The following is a 23,125-nucleotide window of genomic DNA, read 5'->3' on the forward strand; positions in this document are numbered from 1 at the left end:
GCCTTTCGCTCCCCCCTTCTGTCTGCCCCTCCCTATCCTCTTCTTCGTTTCCTTGGACAGGGTTCTTTCAGCTTTTGGAAAGTTTTCTCTTTTAGGCAAGTTCCGGCAACTTCTAGTCTTCGAACCTCTAGGACTCCATGGCAATTCCTCTATCATCCCCGACTAAGGCCGCCATCCCTTGCCTTTCTTTCTCAGAAGTGGACCTCCAGCTCCTCGCTTCGATAGTCGCCTCTCTGGAGGCCTCCATCTTGGTCTACAAGATTGTGGGTAGCCGCCCAACGCCTGGACAGCTTAGGGATCTGTTTTACAGGCAAGCCTTCTTGGCGAGCGTGGAAAGATCATTGATATTCATCCCTTGGGACCACCACGTTGAGTTTGATTCGTCTGCAACATCGGACAGAATCATGTAGTTGAGCCCCGTCGCACTGTGTACGGCCCAGGCCTTCGTTGCGGGGTGGCAGCATGGCTTCGACCTAGCATCCAACCCTCTGGCTGGCGTCTCACGCCTTCCCGTGATAGTTTGCTTTCCTGATCTCACAAAGGAATACCTTCCTCTCCTCTCGGTGATAGGTGGTGTTATTGGGAGAGGGATGGAATCCCCCCCCATCATCGCTTCAGTTCTAGCTCGGACGGCCGGGATTGCATCCCTGCGTATCTGCATAGCCTCTCTAGAGTCAGTTTCTCATGCCATATCGCTTCCTTGCCTCTAGGGAGATCCTATTCTACGGAGAGTTCAATACTCTAGTCCCCCAAGGGAATGCTTCACTTGCCAGTAGATGGGACACCTTGCAAGGGCATGTCCTCGCCGCCAGTCCAAGACGACGCATCCAGTGGTGGTCCTCCCCCCTGCCCCCCATGTTCAAATCCTCATTAGGGGGGTGGGAGGGATACCGGCCCCCATGCATCAGAGCACCAGGGCCCGGCCTCAGTCAATCCCGATGCAAGAGAGTGGCAAACTCCTAGTCCGAGAGGCAAAACCACCGTCTGCCTACTATAGCAGAGTGGCACCGGGTGCGTAGATCCTGTGTCCTCCCAGCCTGGCACCGGGTGCACCAGTCCCAGCCTAGCACCGGATGCGCCAGGCTGGCAGGACAAAGGAGGATACGGTTTTGTCAGAGAACCATTACAAGCATTTATCTCAACAGCCCCGCCAGGGTGATGGGCCCCCCATGTTAAAAGACATGGTGTGAGATTGGACTTGACAAGGATTAAATGAATCACTTAATGATAATGATTATCACTTAAGCTATACTCACACTGAAGTACAACACATATAAGTCACTAAGATGAGATGAAATGTGACCAATGAGAAATGGTTTGTGCTCAAGAGTCGTCACAGAGACATAACCATGAAAACTATGCAAGTAGAGAGGACCTTCCACAAAGGACCACTTAGATTACTTAGCACAAAGCAAGTACACAACTCATAGGTACTTCACACACTCTCCACTCACTAGAGATGTAATGTGACCACTTGTATGTATAGGCTCCATGTGTGGGTCATTGTCACCCTCGCCTTGCTGGAGATTGGAGGCTTTCTATCAAATGGATTTTCACTGTTGTCCACTATCAGCCGCCTCATTCGCCCTTTCTTCATAGTTTACTATGTGTTTGGCAATCTCTCAGACGATGCCTCGTTCACCTAGAGCCCACTCTTACAAAGGAAATTGAGCGACAGCCTTATCTTGATTCCTATGGAATCCCCACATCAAAGACACTTTTGGGCACATGATTGGCAAGCGATCTTACATCTCTTGGGCTTTCTAGGATGCAGGTCATGCTCACTCTATGCAAACTTGGAGGTCTGCATTGAGTGACATATGCAAACTTGATCTTGCCCAACGCGTTGGAGGAGGTCTCACTTCTGTGCATGCTCAACGGACGAAGATTGATGAGGCTATTCGTTTACAGTGGCTGTTCAAATGGGTTCATCACACCTCTTACTTCCAGGTGGGTGACAAAGGCCAGTTACAGAGGATTGATCCTCCTTCAGTCCCAGAGATTGATACTCTTAGATGGCAACAACGGATTAGGGTGGTTGTTTCTCCCGGCAAGGGGTGGTATATTGACCCTGTGTTGATTGATATGTGACTACGGACTGTGGCTGTGGGAGATATGACCTTTGGTAGACTTAGATTGGGATCCAGGTGAGTGGTTTTGGCCCCCATTACGGCAAGGCCAAGAGCCAGTTCCCTTCTTTCAATACACTGCCAAGATCGGGCATTGCGCATTGCCCTGTCAGTCCACACACACCCCTTCTAGAGCCCCTCATTGGCATGTAGAGGAAATTTCTCTTTCTTGGAGAGATTTCGGAGGCAGCTTTGGGATTCGTGGAGACCACACAGGACGACTTACTTTATGTGGATGTTGACATATGCTAGTCTATCAATGGGCAGTTGGCTAGTGCAAATGGATATACATGGCACATGCTCAATTTGCTCGGATGGGATCTTGGAGACGACTCATCATTGTCTTTGGTCCTACCAATCCTCTTAGATGGTGTAGACAACTGTTTCTCGACTTCTACGACGCATCTCTTATCTCCCTCCTTGAGATTTTGTATATGTTTTTTTTTTGCATAAATTTTTGCCTTTCAGTGCGGTTGGTCGCACTTGTAATTTTTGGCACTTTAGCGCACGTTTGTATGAGATTTTGTGGTAATATAACCAGCCCTGTTTTACTCCAAAAAAAAAAAAGAGTTAGTTCACACGTGTGAAGCTCCGAATACCCAACAAACCCACCTTCGGAGCGAAGGTGGTGAGACCCAACACGCAAAGGAAGTAGTACCTTCTAACTCCGTCACATGCTGCAAGGGAACGATCTAGCCATGCACACAACCCATGTCATGCTAATCCTCAAATCAACAAGTGACCAAAGCAGCAAGGCCAGCTATTCATCACCCCCCTAGCTCCTATCAAGGATAAAAGATAACACAGAGCCTTTTATAAGTGAAGGCACACAAAACACACAAACATTTATTACAAATCTTTTTCGAGGGACAACCCGAGCAGAGACTCGACACACAAGAAAACTAGAATGCCCAATTATAGTCTTCCTCTTTGAGGGAGACATGGGTTGTTGCTATAGGTATGTCTTCTTCTTCAGTGGACTCTTCCTCATCTTTAGCAAAAAGATCTGCATAGTGCTTTTATTGCTCTTTCTCAAGATTACAAATTGCTTCGCATTGGCTCTTTTTACTTGTTTTCCATTTTTGTGCTCCAACAAAAGCCTTTTCATGGTCAAGGTTGTTGATAGCTTGATGTTCCTCTATCCTTCTCAAGAAGCAAAGCCACCAGGCTTTCAAAGTCTAGCTTGCCGGGTGAAATATTTCCAAAATCTGCTCATATCGAGTGATCCCTCACATACTCTCAATGAGTACAACCACCTTGTCTTCACCTTCAAGCACACATTTAAGACTAGCAAGTTGCTGGACTATTGACCCAAACTTGGTCAAATGATCACTTAACTCTTCATTTTTAGTCATTTTAAGATCATAAAACTTGAGCTTCAGGAAAATCTTACTGATTTTATTACCGATGATACCTTCCATTTTACCCACATTTGCTTGGTTGTGGATTTGAAGCCTATGTGATGCACCAAAGAATCTACAAGGCTTAGCCTGACCAGGGTGATGGCTCTCTCATTGCGTTAACGCCACATTTTGCTTGTCTGGTTTAGCATCTCCTAAGATTGTCTCCAAACTCCCTCTCGCATCAACAAGAGCTGCATCTTGGTTTGCTACAAAGGGAACCCAATGCCAGAGAATCTGTCTATTCTGCCATTGATAGTGCCATGACATCAAAGCACAGGTAGGTTCAATGAACACGTAGAGATGAGATGCTAATGGTGATGTCATGGGAGAAGCTCAACACGTTCCATCGAGAGCATGGCACACATGCGGGAGTTGTGGAGAAGCTCACAGTGGCATGGAAGCAATGCAGTGAAGAAGGTCAAGCTGTGAATGCCAACAACAAGGACGTACGGGCGGCGGGCAAAGGGCAAGGGACAGCGCGGGTGATTGAGACGCGAGAGGAGGGCACATGGCAAGAGGCGACTTGGGCACGCCTAGACAAAGGTGACAACAAACGATAGTGAATTGTCGGGCACAGGCTTTGGCAGGTCAAAAAAACTCCATTGGCCGGCAAGGGTTCATGAGGTAGAGCGCCGCTCACAGAGCAAGCAGCTCAGCTTAGCCCGACTGGCGGGGCTATCACGAGCTCCACCAAAAAGGGCAGCGCAATGGTGGAGCGATGGGCGGAGCTAGTGGTACGCAGTGTTGTTGTTGTGGGAGAACTCAGAAGTTGACTAGAGCTGATTGGCCGCGCTGTGATAGTAGTCGACCGGGGGGCAGCACAGAGCTTGCAGAGGCGTTTCTAGTCTTCGCGTAGGCGGCAACCTTGCTCTGATACCAAATGTAATTAGTGTTACAGGTTTGAAGCTATGGAGGGGGGACGAAGGTGCTCCACAGTGTGCATGGGCAAAGAGAGAGAGAGAGACAGACAGACAGACAGACAAAAAGAGAAAGAAAGAAAGATATATTAACATCTTCAAAAGGCCAAAGTGACCTATGAGACCAAAATAATTACATCAAGTCCATGTGATACAATGTCTGAGTTGCATAAAAAATGGAAATGCAAGGAACTAAGAATGAAAAGCTAAAGCTCGTACTAGAAATGAGAGCGTATAGCTCTCTACCCTCATCCTAATATATCCCTCATCGGGAGCTACTGCATGGTGCTCAGGGTGGTGGGGCTGAGCTAGCGAGAGAAGGTCCCATTGGGCGAGGGCATTGTGCTCTGCAAAGCTCAGTGGCTCTGTCTAATCGTACTCCTCTCGACGATCAAGCTCGAACTGCCTACTGCCTAGGGTTCGCATGATAGGGTGGAGGCTGCTGCAGAGGTCTCTACATGGGATCCAAACGGGGAGAAAAGAAAGAAAGATATATTAAGCGTCTACTAAAGACCCAATGGGCCTAAGAGACCAAAGTGATACAATAATGTCCATGGCATATCTCATCATGGAATGCAAAACAAAACAAAAACAAAACATAAACATAGCTATCTCAATGAGAGAGAGAGAGAGAGAGAGAGAGAGAGAGAGAGAGAGAGAAATGAAATGAAATGAAATGTTATATTGTCTTCAAAAGGCCATAATGACCTATGAGACCAAAAGTGATGCAATAATGTCCATGGCATACTTCATCATGGAATGGAAAATAAAACAGAAACAAAACATAAACATATCTATCTCACTGGGGTGATACAAAACTGTCTATGGAAACTCATCATGGAATACTAGGAACATAGAAAAGAGACAGAGAGAGAGAGAGAGATTACGTGTCTACTAAAGACCCAATGGGCCTATGAGGCCAAAGTGATGCAATAATGTCCATGGCATACTTCATCATGGAATGGAAAATAAAACAGAAACAAAACATAAACATATCTATCTCACTGGGGTGATACAAAACTGTCTATGGAAACTCATCATGGAATACTAGGAACATAGAAAAGAGAGAGAGAGAGAGAGAGAGAGAGAGAAAAGAAAAGATATATTAATGTCTACAGAAGGCCAGATTGGCCTATGAGACAAATCTGTATACAAGTCCATGTCTGAGAGAGAGAGAGAGAGAGAGAGAGAGAGAGAAATGAAATGAAATGATATATGAACGTCTCTAAGAGGCCATAGTGGCCTATGAGACCAAAACTGAGAGTACATCTGAAGTTGGTGTCTCATCAAAGAGAACAACTGAATGAGACTAAAAAGTACAACAAACTGATTGTCCTACAGTTATAAGAATAGAACTGTAAGACTCCAAGATGATACTGAGTAGAAAATACTGGAAAATACTAAAAAATGTATATCAGTAGATCCATATATGCTGATCAGTTGAAGTGTGGCCCTGTCCTTAGATCAAGTATCTCCGCCATGGGGCTATCTAGAATGGAGAGGTCGTAGAAGCGAGGTAGGCGCACCCGATGCCGAGCAATAATGGCTCTGATCTGGCGATGGTGAGGATGCCGTGGTCGGGATCTTGGTGGGCGTGGCCGACGAGCACGACATAAGATAACTGCTCTATCAGTGGGGTGACTCCCTGGGAGCGTGGTCGGTGCCCTCATGGCCCAATGGAGGAGGTATCAGGAGATGCGGCTCTGTGTAGCAGAGCATAGATTGGCATGCCGGGTTGCTGGTGCGGGTGCCGAAGAAATCTGTCACATCATGGCTCGGCCTCCTGTCTGCCAAGAGGGTCTCTCTGTGTCTCCTAAGCTCAAGTAGAAACAATCCCAGGCATCTCTGATCCTCAAACTCCATGTACGCCGGGCGGGTGATAAAATCATCCGGTGATGAGAGGTGTAGAAAATGGCTCTTGTAATGAGCCATTTTCATGCCCAAGGGCTCAAGGGGGCTAGTCCATGTCCTCTCTATGTCCACTCTGATGATATCCATCCTGATCACGCGGTTTTGCTCTGAGCGGGTGAGATCCAAAAATGGACAATCCATATTGTACTGAAAGGGTGGTGGTGCCTCTATCCGCAAACTATGTAGGTCAAACCATGATCTCATCTGAGCGTACCAACAATGAGTATCTCCATCCTCTGCCAACTGTATAGATGAGGTCAATGCCAATCGGGAGTACCTCTGCTGAGGGAGCTCCCATAGCCGCCGCTGTAAAAAGGGAACTGCCTGGAATAGGGCCTCGGTTACTACTAGTGGGGCACCCAGCTCAGCCCGAACAATCTCATGTGGTACTAATGATTTGCTCCGTATCATGGGGGCAATCATCATAATCAGTGGTCTCTCCATTTGCCCGCATCCCTCATCTGTCCCTCTCTGAGATCTGTGATGTATACTGGGCCCCCAAATTGGAGCTCCGTACAAGAGGGTCGGTGTGACAAGTGTATCAAATAGCCACAATTTGGTGCGTGGCTCCTCAAACTGTATGTGTGCACACTGCCTCTCAAGTGCCCCGGTGTCAAAAATCCAACCCTTCGTCCTGGGCTCCTGGAAATGTGCCTGGAAGCACTCCAGCTCAAGTAAGCTCAACGCTGCATATCGTTGTCATTCTAGCATGTCTTTCGGGAAACATGGTGAAGCATAGGCCACTGAAAGTGATACCAAGGTAGACATAGGATGAGAGAATCTCCATAGGATCCCCTCTGTATGTGAAGCTCAATCTGGATGTGAAGACGATTACCTTGGTTTTACCAAGGTTAACAAAGAGGTCCCGCTGAGTGCAAAAGTCCTAGAAGGCATCCAATTGTCTCTGAAGCCCCTTGGCTGAATCTGTGAGGAGGACGATGTTATCTGCATAAAGTAGTATGGGGATCAATATGCCGACCAATGTCGGACCAGCCTTGCCTAATCCCTCAATGAAGCTCGAGATCTCACCAATGTAGAGGCCAAAAAGAGTAGGTGATAGAGGGCTCTGATCGCACAATGGTATCAAAGCCTCTCTAGGCAGGCTTTGCTCGGCACATCGAACTTTTCCCTTCGCTGCTGCTTACAACTGGGCGTGGCGGCTCCGTTTTGTTTTGGTGGTGTTGATCGCTTTGGACCTTCTCCGTTCACTGCCGGGCCACCTGGCTGCTCGGCGACTCTCCCGTGCTCCTTCGCTTTGCTCGTCACCTGTTCTTTCTTTTTTCTTTCGCTGCCCGTCAGTTTTTTTGAAGTTTTTTCAGAAGCACCTGTACCTGTACCTGCAGCAAAAAACCCTAATTTTCAAGTTTGGGGCATTTCTAACTTTTGCCCAAAATTGCCTAATTAATTACTCCTACAATCAATAGAAATTGGGGGTTTTTAATTTGAAGGAAGGCCAAATTCATCAAATTGGAGGTCTTGCAAGTACATAGATTTGGGGGTTTTCCATAAATCGCCCAAAATCAGTAAAATCGGAGCCATCTCCGTCACATTGATCACTCCATAAGCCAATGGAGGGGGGGGGGGGGGGGGGGTAGCCTGGAAAAGACACTGGAAAAGGCAACATCACCGGCATCGAAGGGGGGATTTCACCTTGGTTTCCCTCGACAATTGTAATTTCCTATTTTTTAAGTGCTTGAGTCAGGGTTCTCTTCCCGGGATGTCCCCCGAAAAAGATTTGTAATAAATGTTCGTGTGTGTTAGTGTTTTTCCATCTATGTTTGTACCACCTTGTGCTATAAAAGGCTTCCTAACTTTTTTCATTACCTTGTTTTGAGTCAAGGGGGGCTTGGTCTAGAAGGGTTGAGGAATCTTATGAGTGGTCAAGCTCCATTTGCAGACTTGACTGTGATCTGTTGGATCATGTCACATATGGTCACTGTGATCTTTTGCATCACGTGGTGCTAGTGAGCCCAAATCACCATAAGTATGAAGGCCACTTCATAAGATATCACCTTCGCTCCGAAGGGGGTTTTGTTGGATATTTCGGACATTCACGTGTAACCCTATGTACCCACTTGTGTCCGTGTGTGAACTGCCCCCAAAAGGCCTGTGTGTATCCACCCTATGTGTATGTATCCACCCTATGTGTGTGTGTCACCTTATTCATGTATAAGTGTGTGTGAACACTTGCTAAGGTGTGAACACCCCTTATAAGTGGATAAGATAAGTGTTGCCATGTGTCATCCGTGTGTTACTTTGTGTGATTGTGTTAAAGTCAAAAGATAAGGCTCCCAGCCAAATTGTACTTGATGATTCACATAACATTAATCATAAGCTTCTTTGTGCCCAGCAATTGTCTCTCTTTTGAGCATTGTATGCCTTCAAGGCATTCCGTGGACGTTAATATGACTCTCTCTCTACTGATGCTCCCTACTGATGTATTGTAGGGCTAGATACTTACCTTCAGTTCTTTCTTTTCTTTTCCAGATAGTGTATCAGATATCACATGGTTGTAACTTTGGTCTCATAGGTCACTTTCGCCTTTTGAAGACGTTAATATAATATTTCATTTCATTTCTCTCTCTCTCTCTCTCTCTCTCTCTCTCTCTCTCTCTCTCTCTCTCTCTCTCTCAGATAGCTATGTTTATTTTTTCTTTCTGTTTTATTTTTCATTCCATGATGAGATATGCCATGGACATTATTGTATCACTTTGGTCTCATAGGCCCATTAGGTCTTTAGTAGACACTTAATATATCTTTCACTGTATATTTCGTGAGGGATTTGGTCCACTCTCCAGGATCATTGACTTCCAGGACCAGCGTTGCCTAGGCCTCTTCCTGCTTGAGCTCCACAGACATAGGGACACCTTGAGAGAGCTTCAACCCCACCCACCCCGCCCCCTCCCTCGCCAGCAAACCATCACGAGTTTCTTCCGGACCCAGGAGGTGGAGAACACCGATATAGTGGATCTTGTGGACCCTCCACAAGCTGCTCCGGACCTACCTCGCCCGAGAGGAGTTACCTCTCGGACCGAGCCTACGCCCTCCAGCGTGCCTGATGCCCTCAGCCCCCCTGTCAGCCACAATTACCTCATCAGCTCCATACCCAGGACATGCTCCACCACCATCGAGCTACCTTTCCACGTGACATAGCTGACGGAGACCTCTTGGCCATCCTCATTAGCCCCATGTTTGATATTTTGGAGAGTGGTATACCATCTACTCAGAGCTGATGTTGCTCTCATGTTTCTATGTTCTTAGTATTTCCATGATGAGTTTCCATGGACAATTTTGTATCACCCCAGTGAGATAGCTATGTTTATGTTTTCTTTCTATTTTATTTTCCATTCCATGATGAGATATGCCATGGACATTATTGTATCACTTTGGTCTCATAGGCCCATTGGGTCTTTAGTAGTCACATACCTCCATCGCATCAATCACATGGATCCCCACAGGTACCCAAAGGCTTGCCCTGGAGCCCTCCAGATAGCTAGCACTTGAGGTCCACTCTGGAGTATGGTATGCACTAGTTTCCACTTGGTTCTCAGTATATGGGCTCCGCATGACCACCTACCCCCCCTTCAATACAATTTGGACTCCCCTTTTCTTCAGCTGTCTCACGAGGATACCAACCGGGTTATCCGGTTAGATCTTCTCAGCCTCTATTGCACATGAATCACACCTCCGGAGCTCCCCACAAAGATGCACTTCTACAAAGATCACTTCATCACACTCACTGAGGATGGATTCATCCAGCAGCCACGCTACTTGAGTGTTCACATGTCCCATGCCATGCGGATTGCGATTGGCCAAATACGAGTTTCATCCCACCGCCTCAAAGTGGAGACAGGTAGAGCTCAGCACATCTTCAGAGCCAGGAAGCTCATACGGAGACCCAGAGTGGAGATATTCTGCCGACTATGCCACACAGAGGTTGAGACGGAGGAGCATTACATATGCCGCTGCCCAGTATGCTATGAGATCCACGAGAGGTTTCACTGTCTATTTCGTGAGGAAGAGAGGAATTTTTCACGTGAGAAAAAACGAGAAAGGATGCAAAACTACCCAATTACCAATACCCGACGCATGAGAGTTGGAAACCGTATTGTGAAGCCTCGCAATAGACCGTCTCCAAAGTTTTGTCACGTGTGGAGAAAGGAAGGTGAGTAAAAGACCCCCCACTCCCACGGTTTTATAAGTGGAAAAAACACCCATGTGCTTTCCCACTATGAAAAAGGAGGGTGCTTAAAATAAAAATAACTAGAAGATACTAGCCCATCCCAATGTATGTTTTTTCCCAAAAACAAAGAGGTGCTTTTATGTTTTCCCACGCCTCATACTTTTTTTAGAAAAAAACTTTCAAAAAATACCCTTCGCCACCCTTAGCAGCCCGCCAATAATATAGGCTTGCTTTTGTGCACCTGACTACAGCCCGTCTGGGCACCTGTATGACAGCCTGATTGGCTGTGCTCCATACGCCAGACCCGCACGTCAGCTGCTCACCTTTCCTGCCCCTTGCCTATGCGCCCGACCTGCTGCTCTGTACACCCACTGTCCTTGTGCACTTGCTGTGGACAGGCCATGCTTAGCCAGCACCACACAAAAAACAGCGCCACAGTCTGTACGGCCACCAGTGCGCAGCACTGCTGCTGCCCAGCACAGGATTGTGCAACTGTGTAATGTGGTCGCCCAGCATGTATACACAACAGCGCCACAGTCGACAGCAGAAGCACAGCATGAATCCACCAACAAAACACCTGCCCATAACAAGGGATCAAAGAAGATCTGCACTTCAGGGTTTCAGAGTATACTGGACTGCCAATCTTCATCATGCACATACCTCTCTCTCTTGCTCGCTCGCTCGTGACGTTGCGCAACCCCCCCCTCCCTGCTTGCTCTCCGCGCTGGTGGTCTCTCCTGCCCGTGCTGCTCTGTGCTGTCCGCTGTGCTTTTCCCACCGACGCACTCACCCACCCACCCTTTCTCAGGCCCCCAAGGCAGCAACTAGGGGGAATTAGCCACAATGAACCTACAGGAGCTGGAGGCATACATCAAGACAGTGGAGGACAACACCAAGAAGTTACTGGGCGAACACAAGAAGGTGCTGGACAGGGTTCTGAACCAACATGAAAAACAGTTGGAAGGCCTCCGCAACAAGGAAAGAACAACAAGATTGAAGAACTGGCAGCCCAGGTGAACAACCAGGAAGAGGTGATTCAGATGTTGAAAGAGACCCAGCTGCAACAAACAGGACTGCCAAAGGCTGCCCCAATGATAGGGGAACTCCGGGCAGAAATGGAAGCCCTAAAGGCTAAGGTCAAGGACCATACAGTGGAGGAAGGGGAACTGAATATTCAGGAGGGTTTAAGGACTGACTTGGAGCAGTTGAAAGCTGCGAGTGATAAGCTGCGGGAAGAACTGCAGACCACTAAGAAAGATTGGGTGGAGGTGGTGAAGAAGCACAAACCCCCACAGAGCAACATACATGAGCCTATCGAGGAGGAGAAACGCAGGGCCTTCCATGTGCGAGTATGGGGGCTACAAGCAAGGGATTCCCCCAAGGAGGATGCCATGACGCTTTGCCAAATGCTAGGAGTGGACGAGATCGCCCCCCCCTTAGCAGATACATGGAGGGCAGGAAAGGATATAACACGAGAGCGACCCCTCATCATTAGATTTCTTGATGCCACGAGCAGACAGGCCTTCTTAGACAGGCAGGCTGCCCTCAAGGGCACACAGGTGTACATGGTAGATGATCTCACTCCAGCACAATGGGCACACCAGCGTGAGACAATGGTGACTGTTCATCAGGTCCGCAAAGCAGGCAAGTGGGCTATCTACAGAGATGGTAGAGTCATTATCACTGAGCGCCGTCACAAATAGGGACGCGGGATCTATGAGACCAAACACCTGGTGTTGGCAGTATGGAACTACAATGGCATGCTATGGTCGAATCCAGGAAGCCTGAGCGAGATTCTCACAGGCAGGGATGTCAGTTTTTTATACAAAGACTCATCAGAGCCCTGAGAGGGGCTTACCATACATAGCCGGGTATGAGTGGGAGTCAGCTTTTTGAGGCGAGACCCGCACATCAGGAGGAGTACGTGGCTCGTGGGGGGGGGGAGGGGGGGGGGGGGGCTGTCCTTTTTAGATCCCATCTCCGACAGATTCTCAGCATCGTCCAGAAGGACGAGGATGCACGATATCTTTGGGTGTGGCTACAGCTTAGCAGTGACAGAGTCATCCACATTGCTGTGTGCTATTTTGCAACACGCCACTCCCCTTAGGCCCCAAAGCATGGCCAATCACCGTACTTACCATTATATGGGGATATCACGAAGTTCTCACAGTTGGGGGAAGTCCTCTTGCCCGGGGATTTCAACGCTAGGACGGGAAGTCAACAGGTCCCACTACTCGATCTAGACAACCCTATAAGACTACAAGAGTTGGACATCACTGACACAGGGCTGCAGCGATCATCACAGGACCGTGAGGAGGTCACAGTGTATGGGAGATATTTCTTAGAGCTGGGAGCTGCACATGGTCTCCTTATCTATAACGGGATGTCCCGATGGCCTCCTCCGACGCCCTCACCTCCTTCCCCCACTCAGGAGGTACTAGCACTATGGACTACCTTATGGGATCTCCGGCTTTGGTACACCTTATCCCCCACAACTCCATTCCGCCACCCCTTTTGAAGCTGACCATGCCTATCTCTCTTTCACTCTTACCTGCACACCACCCGTCCCTCCACCACCACCCCCCATCTCACATTACACTCAGGTCCTTTTTGATCACGAGCTTGACCTTGTTTACTCCAACCACATCTACCGCCAACTCCAAGATGTGGGACCTATTGTCCCCCTATCCACCCTCACAACACAACTCACCACCATACTCCATACATCCGCCACTGCTTCTTTCATATGCACACGGCAGTCTACCGCCAAGCCACCTTGCGGTTCCATGCCCCAGAACTGTTGGTATGATGACGAATGTCGGGCTACACGCTCCCGTCTTAAGCATGAGGTACGAATTGGGCAAATCACGAAGCGCCAAGCGCAACAGATTTCTCAACGGCTCACCCAACGCAAGAAACGGGAGTTCTATGCTCGGAAAGAGGATGAGTTATACCGACTTTTCTTAGGGCCGAACTGCAAAGAGGCCTGGAGGAAACTCCGAGAACAATGTCCTCCCACACCTATCACCTGCCCGGACACATGGCACTCCTATGCACGCTCCCTCTATCATATCCCCCATCAGCCACCCCTACCCCCACCACCAGATCCCCGCCCCACCACCTCCACCTTCTTCACAATGGGCATGGTCCTCAAGGTCATTCGTAGACTATGCAATGGGCGAGCCAAAGATCATGAGGGACTCACTGCCGAGTACATCTCGCATGCCGATGATACCCTGGCGCCCCTACTAGCCTACATGTTCAATAGAGCCCTTTGTGAAGGATTTCCACTCTCTTGGTCCACCAACCATAGTCAAAGGGAATGGGCATTTATAGACTAGGGAATGTTGGGGATGGGAGCATCTTCTCGTTCCCATTCTCGTCCCATGTCACTCTATAGTCACAGGGAATGGCCATTCTCAATCTTTTCCGTCCCCATTTTGCGTTCCATGTGACTATGCCACCAACACCATCACCCCCATCCTCAAAGCCGGAGATCCACTTGATCCTAATAACTACAGGACGATCATGATTGGCCACACATTGGCCAAACTCTATGGATCACTGCTAGAGGCCGAGCTTAGTTCATTTGCAGAGAGCCAAGGATGCAAAGCCTCAGGACACACTGGCTTTCGGAGGAGCTACTCTACCCTTGCCACATCTTCACCCTCCGTGCCATCATCGAGGAGGGTAGAGCACGACATTAGAGGATGGGTTGGAGCATCATCGCCCTCTATGAGTCCCTCACCCAACGAGTGAGAACCCCAGGAGGTACATCACACGAGATTTCCAGCACTATTGGGGTGAAACAGGGCTGCCCTCTATCACCCACTCTTTTCGGCCTCTACATTGATGAGATCTCGAGCTTCATTGGTGGATTAGGCGGGGCTGGTCCCACACTGGCAGGCATATTGATCCCCATACTACTTTATACAAATGACATCGTCCTCCTCTCAAACTCACCCGAAGGGCTTCAGAGACGGTTGGATGCCTTACATGACTTTTGCACTCAGCGGGACCTCTCTGTTAACCTTGGTAAAACCAAGGTAATGGTCTTCAATACCTCTCGCCCCTTCACATCCATATTGAGCTTCACATATAGAGGGGACCCTGTGGAGACTGTCTCATCCTATATCTACCTTGGTGTCACTTTCAATGGCCCACGCTTTACCATGCTTCCCGCAGCACATGCCAAAGTGACGCGGGGATATGCAGCCTTGAGCTTACTTGAGCGGCAGTGCTTCCAGGCGCATTTCCAAGAGCCCAGGACGAAGGGCTTGCTTTTTGACACCCTCGTCACACGAGCCTTGATGTATGGAGCAGCCTTTCGGGGGCCAGATCTATCCGAGGAGGATTGGCAGTGAGTTGAGAGGCCCCACGTCGTGATGTTCTCCCGTATGATCCATAGCAAACCATCAGTCCCACACCAGATTATCCAAGCAGAGTTTGCTACAGCCCCGATGGTAGTGGAGGCAATCTTCCAAACAATCACATACCTCCATCGCATGAGTCACATGGATCCCCACAGGTACCCGAGGCTTGCCTTGGAGTCCCCCAGACAACTAGCACTGGAGTATGGTATGCACTAGTTTCCACTTGGTTCTCAGTATATGGGCTATGCATGGACCGCCTACCCCCCCTTCAGGATAGTTTAGACTCCCCTTTTCTCCGGCTGTCTCACGAGGATACCAACCGGGTTATCCGGTCAGATCTTCTCAGCCTCTACACACATTGCACATGGATCACACCTCCGGAGCTCCCCACAAAGATGCACTTCTACAGAGATCACTTCCTCACACTCACTGAGGATGGATTCATCCAACACCGGCCTACTTGAGTGTTCACATGTCCCATGCCATGCGGATTGCGATTGGCCAGATACGGGTTTCATCCCACCGCTTCAGAGTGGAGACAGGTAGAGCTGAGCGTATCTTCAGAGCCCGAAAGCTCATAAGGAGACCCAGAGAGGAGAGGATCTGCCATGATCACCTCATCAGCTCCAAATCCAGGACATACTCCACCGCCATCGAGCTACCTTTCCACGTGACATAGCTGAGGGAGACCTCTTGGCCATACTCTTCAGCCCCATGCTTGATATTTTGGAGAGTGGTATACCATCTACTCGGAGCTAATGTTGCTCTCAATGAGTTTCCATGGACAGTTTTGTATCACCCCAGTGAGATAGCTATGTTTTTGTTTTCTTTCTCTTTTATTTTCCATTCCATGATGAGATATGCCATGGACATTATTGTATCACTTTGCTCTCATCGGCCCATTGGGTCTTTAGTAGACGCTTAATATATCTTTCTTTCTTCCTTCCTCTCTCCCAGTATGGTACATGATGGAGCTAGCTAGGTTGCATATCATGATTGTATACTCCATGCATATAGCTTTGCATTTCTCCTAGTAGTAGAGCTCCATCCCCTGCACACCCAGATTCAGCTTTTTTTTGTTCAGTACTTTTTCATTTTGTTGGGATGACAGAGGATACCCCATACAGGTACTCCGATTTGTCTCATAGGCCGAGTTCGGTCTTTTGGAAGACGTTAATAAAATCTTTCTTTCTTTCTTTCTTTCTCTCTCTCCATGATACTCAGGGCATGGACTAGTTGTACACAGATTTGTCTCATAGGCCAATCTATCCTCTCGTAGACCTTAATATATATCTTTTCTTTCTTTTCTCTCTCTCTCTCTCTCTCTCTCTCTCTCTCTCTCTCTCTCTCTCTCTCTCTCTCTCTATGGAAGGATAGGGCACTCCATGTGCAAGTATGGGGGCTACAGGCGGGGGCTTCCCCAAAGGAGGATGCCATGACACTTTGCTAAATGCTAGGAGTGGACGGGATCGCTCCCCCCTTTGCAGACACATGGAGGGCTGGAAAGGATATGACATGAGAGCGACCCCTCACCCTGATGCCACCAGCAAACAGGCCTTCTTAGACAGGCAGGCTACCCTCGAGGGCACACAGGTGTACATGGGAGATGATCTCACTCCAGCACAGGTGGCACACCAGCGTGAGGCGATGGTGACTGTTCATGAGGCCCGCAGAGCAGGCAAGTGGGCTATCTACAGGGATGGTAGAGTCATTATCACTGAGCGCCGTCCCAAATAGGGACGCGGGGTCTATGAGACCAAACACCTCGGGTTGGCAGTATGGAACTGCAATGGCATGCTGTAGTCAAATCCAAGAGGCTTTAGCAAGATTCTCACAGGCAGGGATGTCATTTGTTTTACAGAGACTCATCAGAGCCCTGAGAGGGGCTTACCATACATAGCCGGGTATGAGTGGGAGTCAGCTTTTCGAGGCGAGATCCGCACATCAAGAGGAGTATGGGGGGGGGGGGGCTGTCCTTTTAGATCCCATCTCCGACAGATTCTCAGCATCGTCCGGAAGGACGAGGATGCACGATATCTTTGGGTGCGGCTACAGCTTAGCAGTGACAGAGTCATCCACATTGCTGTGTGTTATTTTGCACCACGCCACTCCCCTTACGCCGCATAGCATGGCCAGTCACCGTAGATAACCTTTATATGAGGATATCATGGAGTTCTCACAGCTGGGGGAAGTCCTACTCGGGAATTTCAACGCTAGGACGGGAAGTCAGTAGGTCCCACTACTCGATCTAGACGACCCTATAAAGCTACAGGAGCCGGACATCACTGACACAGGGCTGCAGCGATCATCACAGGACCATGAGGAGGTAACAGTGTCCGGGAGATATTTCTTAGAGCTGGGAGCTGCACATGGTCTCGTTATCTATAACGGGATGTCCCGATGGCCCTCCTCCGGCGCCCTCACTTCCTTCCCTCGCTCTGGAGGTACTAGCACTGTGGACTACCTTATGGGATCTCCGGCTTTGGCACACCTTATCCCCGACAACTCCATTCCGCCATCCCCTTTTGAAGCTGACCATGCCTATCTCTCTTTCACTCTTACCTGCACACCACCCGTCCCTCCACCACCACCCCCCATCTCACATTACACTCAGGTCCTCTTTGATCACAAGCTTGACCTTGTTCACTCCAACCACATCTACCGCCAACTCCAGGATGTGGAACCTACTGTCCCCCTATCCACCCTCACAACACAACTCACCACCATACTCCACACATCCGCCACAACTTCTTTCATATGCATGCGGCGGTCTACCGCCAAGCCACCTTTATAGAGACCACTTCCTCACACTCATTGAGGATGGATTCATCCAGCAGCCGGGCTACTTGAGTGTTCACATGTCCCATGCCATGCCGATTGCGATTGGCCAGATACAGGTTTCTTCCCACCGCCTCAGAGTGGAGACAGGTAGAGCTGAGCGCGTCTTCAGAGCCGGGAAGCTCGTACGGACACCCAGAGAGGCGAGGATCTGCCAACTATGCCACACAGAGGTTGAGACGGAGGAGCATTACATATGCCGCTGCCCAGTATACTATGAGATCCGCAGGAGGTTTCACTGTCTATTTGGTGAGGGATTCGGTCCACTCTCCAGGATCATTGACTTCCAGGACCAGCGTTGCCTGGGCCTCTTCCTGCATGACCTCCACAGACACAGGGACACCTTCTTGAGACACAGGCCCCAGCCACCCCGCCCCCTCCCTCAACAGCCAACCATCACCAGTTTCTTCTGGACCCAGGAGATGGAGGAAACCGACATGGTGGATCTTGTGGACCCTCCACGAGCTGCTCTGGACCTACCTCGCCCGAGAGGAGTTACCTCGGACCCAGCCTCTCAACTCCAGCGTGCCCGTCACCCTCAACCCCCTCGTTGGCCATGATCACCTCATCAGCTCCAGATCCAGGACATGCTCCACCGCCATCGAGCTACCTTTCCACATGACATAGCTGAAGGAGACCTCTTGGCCATACTTGTCAACCCCATGCTTGACATTTTGGAGAGTGGTATACCATCTACTCGGAGCTGATGTTCCTCCCATGTTTTTATGTTCTTAGTTTTCCATGACGAGTTTCCATGGACAGTTTTGTATCACCCCAGTGAGATAGCTATACTTATGTTTTCATTCTGTTTTATTTTCCATTCCATGATGAGATCTGCCATGGACATTATTGTACCACTTCGGTCTCATAGGCCCATTGGGTCTTTAGTAGACACTTAATATCTCTCTCTCTCTCTCTCTCTCTCTCTCTCTCTCTCTCTCTCTCCACACAGAATCCACAAGTTCCTTCATGCCACTCGATTGAAGAGAACACTTACTTGATTTGCAAACCAAACAAAAGCATGGCGACCAAGAGAGACCTGGACAAGTTCCCCAAACACAACTCAAGATAGACGCGCAAACCTTGTAAACCTTTCAGTTTCCGTGATCAAGCAAGCTCTGATATGAACTGTAAAGCCCCCATAGGACCACCTAATACACAAGCTAACAAACAAGGTTAGTACATATAGAAGGGTGCAGGCAACCTCACCTCCCAATCGTAGATTCCATCAGGAATCACCCCCGAGCTAGGGGTTAGGGTTCCACTCCCCCACAAGCCAAGCCAATAAGCCAATCAGCCTTGGCGTCCCATACCACCACAACTTGTCCTAAGGGACCTTTGGCAAGACCACCTGTGAACTACCATGTTCATGGCAAGAGTCCGGTCCAGGCACATACCGACACCCTAGCCACCCATAACCTATGTATGGCCATCCCCTAATCCCAAGGCTCCCCAACCCTTACCAGATTAGGCCCTAATCCCGAGGATCACTGTTAGGTACATAATACTTCCCACTTTTATCTCATTAGCTCGGGTAGACTTTGTATTCGCTGTTCCAGTAGCCTTTGACCCAAGGTTGTGGTTTGATGTCTTCATTCTCAGCCAAATCTTGTACTTGAATTTGAGTTCTTTCTTGTACATAATACAAAGCAGTAGTTTAGGACTCTTGTGTGTGTTGTATGGGTGGTTCTGCCGCACTCTTCTTTCTATCTCTGAAAAACCCTAGCACATAGGTGCAAGTGTTCTACACAACCAGGAGATCCTCACCAAGTATAATCACGTGGGGAGCTATTGCCTACGTGACACTGACTGGCCCTGCCCTCCACTCTGAGGAAGCACTTGGAGGGCAAGCTCTCCCACTATCACACTGCAGAATTGACACAATTCCCACTTCGACATGTTGTCTGAGGCCACCTCTCCAGGCACGTGTCAGAGGTGGAACCCATTCAAGGCCACCATCAACTCCCATTATCTGGATGTGGACCTCCAGCTCTTGGCCTCTTTTCTGGCCTCCCTGGAGGCCACCACCTTAGTCTGGAAGTTCCTCAGCAGCAGACCTGCCTGAGACCAGGTCCAAGACCACATGCAAGTCACCCTTGTCAGCGAGCAGGGGCACATCATTGCCATTGAAACTCGCGGCGGCAGTGCCCGGGGGACTAGGGCCTTTGACACACTTGTTGATACCATCAATGCATATTAAAACACTTAAACGTGGCCAAAGTCTTAACACATATCCATCATCACTTTGCATAAAACATAAAAGCTGGACAAAACATCCACAAATGCTGATAATGGAGCTTGCACGTGTGACACCGCATAGAGGCCGGAATGGGCCGACCACCCCCCCCCCTTGGAGTATTTTATTACCCAAGGAGAATAATATCATGTACAAGGTTTGAGGGCCTTACTCTCCCCACGGGAGATGCCGGATTATCCATATACAAATGCCATAACACAACCCAACACCAGGCAACCAAGCCGGAACATAGGCTGTAGAAATGCCGAGCCAATAATATAATCCATATACCTCCGTGTGGGTACTGATTCTTCCCCAAAAACCACGGGTCTTCATGCAATAGAGTTGGTACAGCAAGTACAACTCTCCATTCAACTGGTACAGCAGGTACGGTGGCTGGTACAGCAGGTACGGTGGCTGGTACAGCAGGTACAGCAAGTACAAATGCTGGTACAACAAGTACAATGGCTAGAAATCATAATAAATGATTGAATACCCTTGCCTTCAGTATTTCTTGGCGATGGAAGCCTCCAAAACAGTCCCCAACAGCCGGTATTCTTCATGGGCAGCCTTCAAGTGAGAGAGAAAGAGAGTAGCCATCATTAGGGAAGCCTTCAATGGTGGTAGAGGCTAGTGTGCAGCAAGAGAGCCTCTATTAATGAAGAGAGAGGGCTCCAATTTATAGATTTGGGCCTCCCATGAGCTAAAATGGCAAGAGAAGGCTACAATGACAAGCGGAGAGCCACACAATAGCTGAAGTGACAAGTGTGAGGCCACTTGTCTCACTTTGATCCATTTTCTAACAAGTGTCAGGCCACTTGTCTCACTTTGGTCCACCTCCTTGCCACATGTCCCAATCTAAGAGATGGGTTCTTCCATAAACTTTATCTCTAAAAATATCCCAACTGGTAGACATTCTGTCATAGGCACTTTGCCAACTCTTGGTATCTGCTCAATTCCAGATGTAATGACACGAACAGAATTTCCATCAGAGTCGGGCCAAAAATAGCAACTTTCCTAAATTTTAGGAGTGTGGTCCTTTGTATTCTAAGATAATCCCCCATTCCCAAAGCTTGTACTTTCCAAATATTTAAACATCCTGGAGTCCACCAGACCCCTTTCAGACTGGGAAATGTCCAGGCTGGTGACAGCCATCCCATTCCTCAGCAATGGGTACATCTGAATCAAGTTCGCCTCAGCTGCCTTCGCAGAGAAGACCATAAGGTTGATCCCCACCACTACTGAGCTCCCATGTGTGTACCTCATCAGGGTTCCTATCCGGACTTGGACCTGCTGGCTCGCGCAAATGACCACCCCCCCTCCCCGCTGACTCGACTCTTCACACTCATCGGCTCGCAACCCACCAAAAACATCGAGCGTCAATAAATTCAGTGATTCTCTGACACCATGGAGACAGCTATCGCATCCTGATTCCTCCCCAGTATCTATTATCTCATGACAGAGCCCATGAGATTATGAGACACCTGGTTGATTATGGATTGCTTTCAATGCCTCTCCGCCAATACCGCCTCTGGACCCCTGTCCTGCCTGCTGCAAGGGCAGGGATGCTGTTCTTTCCGGCCCCCACAGAAGCTTCCTCTCCCCCCCCCCCCCAAAAAAAAAAAAACATTGTAAAATTGGCCTCCTTGGAGGGTTTATACTATTTTGAGAAAGACTCTACCTAAAAGCCTTTAAGCTTTATTTTCCATGTACAAATACGAAGTCCTCCCAGAACAACCAAATAATTCCATAATTGAAGCATTTAATATCGCTGGAAAAGAGGAAATCACAAGCTTGCAGGCCACGTATAGCAAGGAAGAAAATGAGCATATCAATATTAAATGCTGCATTAGTATTTGGACAACACTAGTCCCACTGCAAGCTTTTTGCACTTCGTATAATAAATCAATGACAAATGTCCAACTTATGAATTCATGGCACTGCAGCAGGTTTGCAGCAGAAAAAGCCTTTGCTGGTAAAACACGTGTTATGAATCATCCCATTAATCAAATTTTTTACAAAGACCTTAATTTACAGAATGATGTCAGCGGATGCCAACTTCCTGATGAATACACAAGGACAAGCTTCTGTCCAACCTCTACACTAGGCCCAGAGACCCAAGAAGTCAAGCAAAACTGCCAACATTGTTCTAATGCCCCCACCTCAAAGTAGCCTCTCACCTTGATAATTTCCACAAGCAAAGAATGTTAACCTTCCCTCCAGCCTGGCCTCGCATGTCTGCCATGATTAGAATGAGATGGCTGAGGCTTCCAAATCATGGTATTTCCTTGAGCTCTAAAAGAATTGGGGGGAAAAGATGGAGGAGCCCGTCCATTTGCTAAAGGAGGCAATAAAGAAGGTGGGCATGAGCTTGATAATGATGGCTGTCTGAAACTCTGATCGTGGTAATGGTGCCCATAGTTCAAGTAAGGGGGCATTTGGTTTCCCATAGCTGGATGTGGAATCAAACCCCCTCTCGCATCGGGTATAAGGACTGGCACTTTCCCTACATGCCTTACATGTGTTTCTTGCATCATTTTAGAAGGCTGCACCCTGTATTTGGCATGGGCATTTTCTGGAACTGGCAAAATGCCAGCTGAGATCTTAGTATCCCTGGTTTGTAGATTGTGCAACAAGGGTGCATTTGGTGCGTCTACAAAAGAAAAACCATTTTTCCTGTTCATTGCTCTCTCCTGTCTTTCAACATGAAAAGCTGATGGATTCAGTTGGCCATGCCCACCACCATGCATGAACATAGAAGACTGCACCCTTGGATCTGTTTGTACTGTTGGTGGACCCAGGTTGGGCGGTTGAGAAGCTCTTGTCACAGGAGGTTGCTTAGATCCTGGGTAAGACCGGGGATATTCACTGAGGCTAGAACAATAGTCTACAGTTGTCCTTGTAGGTACCGGAGTTTGCATTGAAGACCTAGCTAGTCCAGCACCTTGCTGACCATAGTTTGCAAGGTGATCATAGGGATGACTCCAATCATATCCAGAGTTATGAGCTAAATCCTCAGATAGCCTGGAAATGTCTGCCTGTGGTGATGGCTGCTGCAAAAACAGGGTGCTGTTTACAACCTTACTCTGGCTACTTTGTGGCTGAATCTGTAACCATGAACGGAAGCTTTGTGAG

General features: G+C 48.6%; 1 protein-coding gene and 1 long non-coding RNA gene across 2 annotated transcripts in view; both read right to left on the reverse strand.

Moving 5' to 3' along the window:
* LOC147619234 (uncharacterized) overlaps positions 1–18,840 on the reverse strand; it is a 31,641-nt gene extending 12,801 nt beyond the window's left edge. The window contains exon 1 of the long non-coding RNA XR_015261828.1: positions 18,752–18,840. This is a non-coding gene — a long non-coding RNA (uncharacterized LOC147619234). The remainder of the gene's footprint in view (positions 1–18,751) is intronic.
* A 3,123-nt stretch (positions 18,841–21,963) lies between these two features.
* The window catches only part of LOC147619235 (uncharacterized), a 63,090-nt gene continuing 61,928 nt past the window's right edge, over positions 21,964–23,125 (reverse strand). Inside the window, exon 14 of the mRNA XM_086772880.1 lies at positions 21,964–23,097. Coding sequence (XP_086629006.1) covers positions 22,198–23,097 — 900 coding nt within the window. The 3' untranslated portion in view covers positions 21,964–22,197. The remainder of the gene's footprint in view (positions 23,098–23,125) is intronic.

Source organism: Cibotium barometz, chromosome 33, assembly GCF_041138505.1.
Source record: "Cibotium barometz isolate CiBa-2024 chromosome 33, ASM4113850v1, whole genome shotgun sequence".
NCBI lineage: Eukaryota > Viridiplantae > Streptophyta > Polypodiopsida > Cyatheales > Cibotiaceae > Cibotium > Cibotium barometz.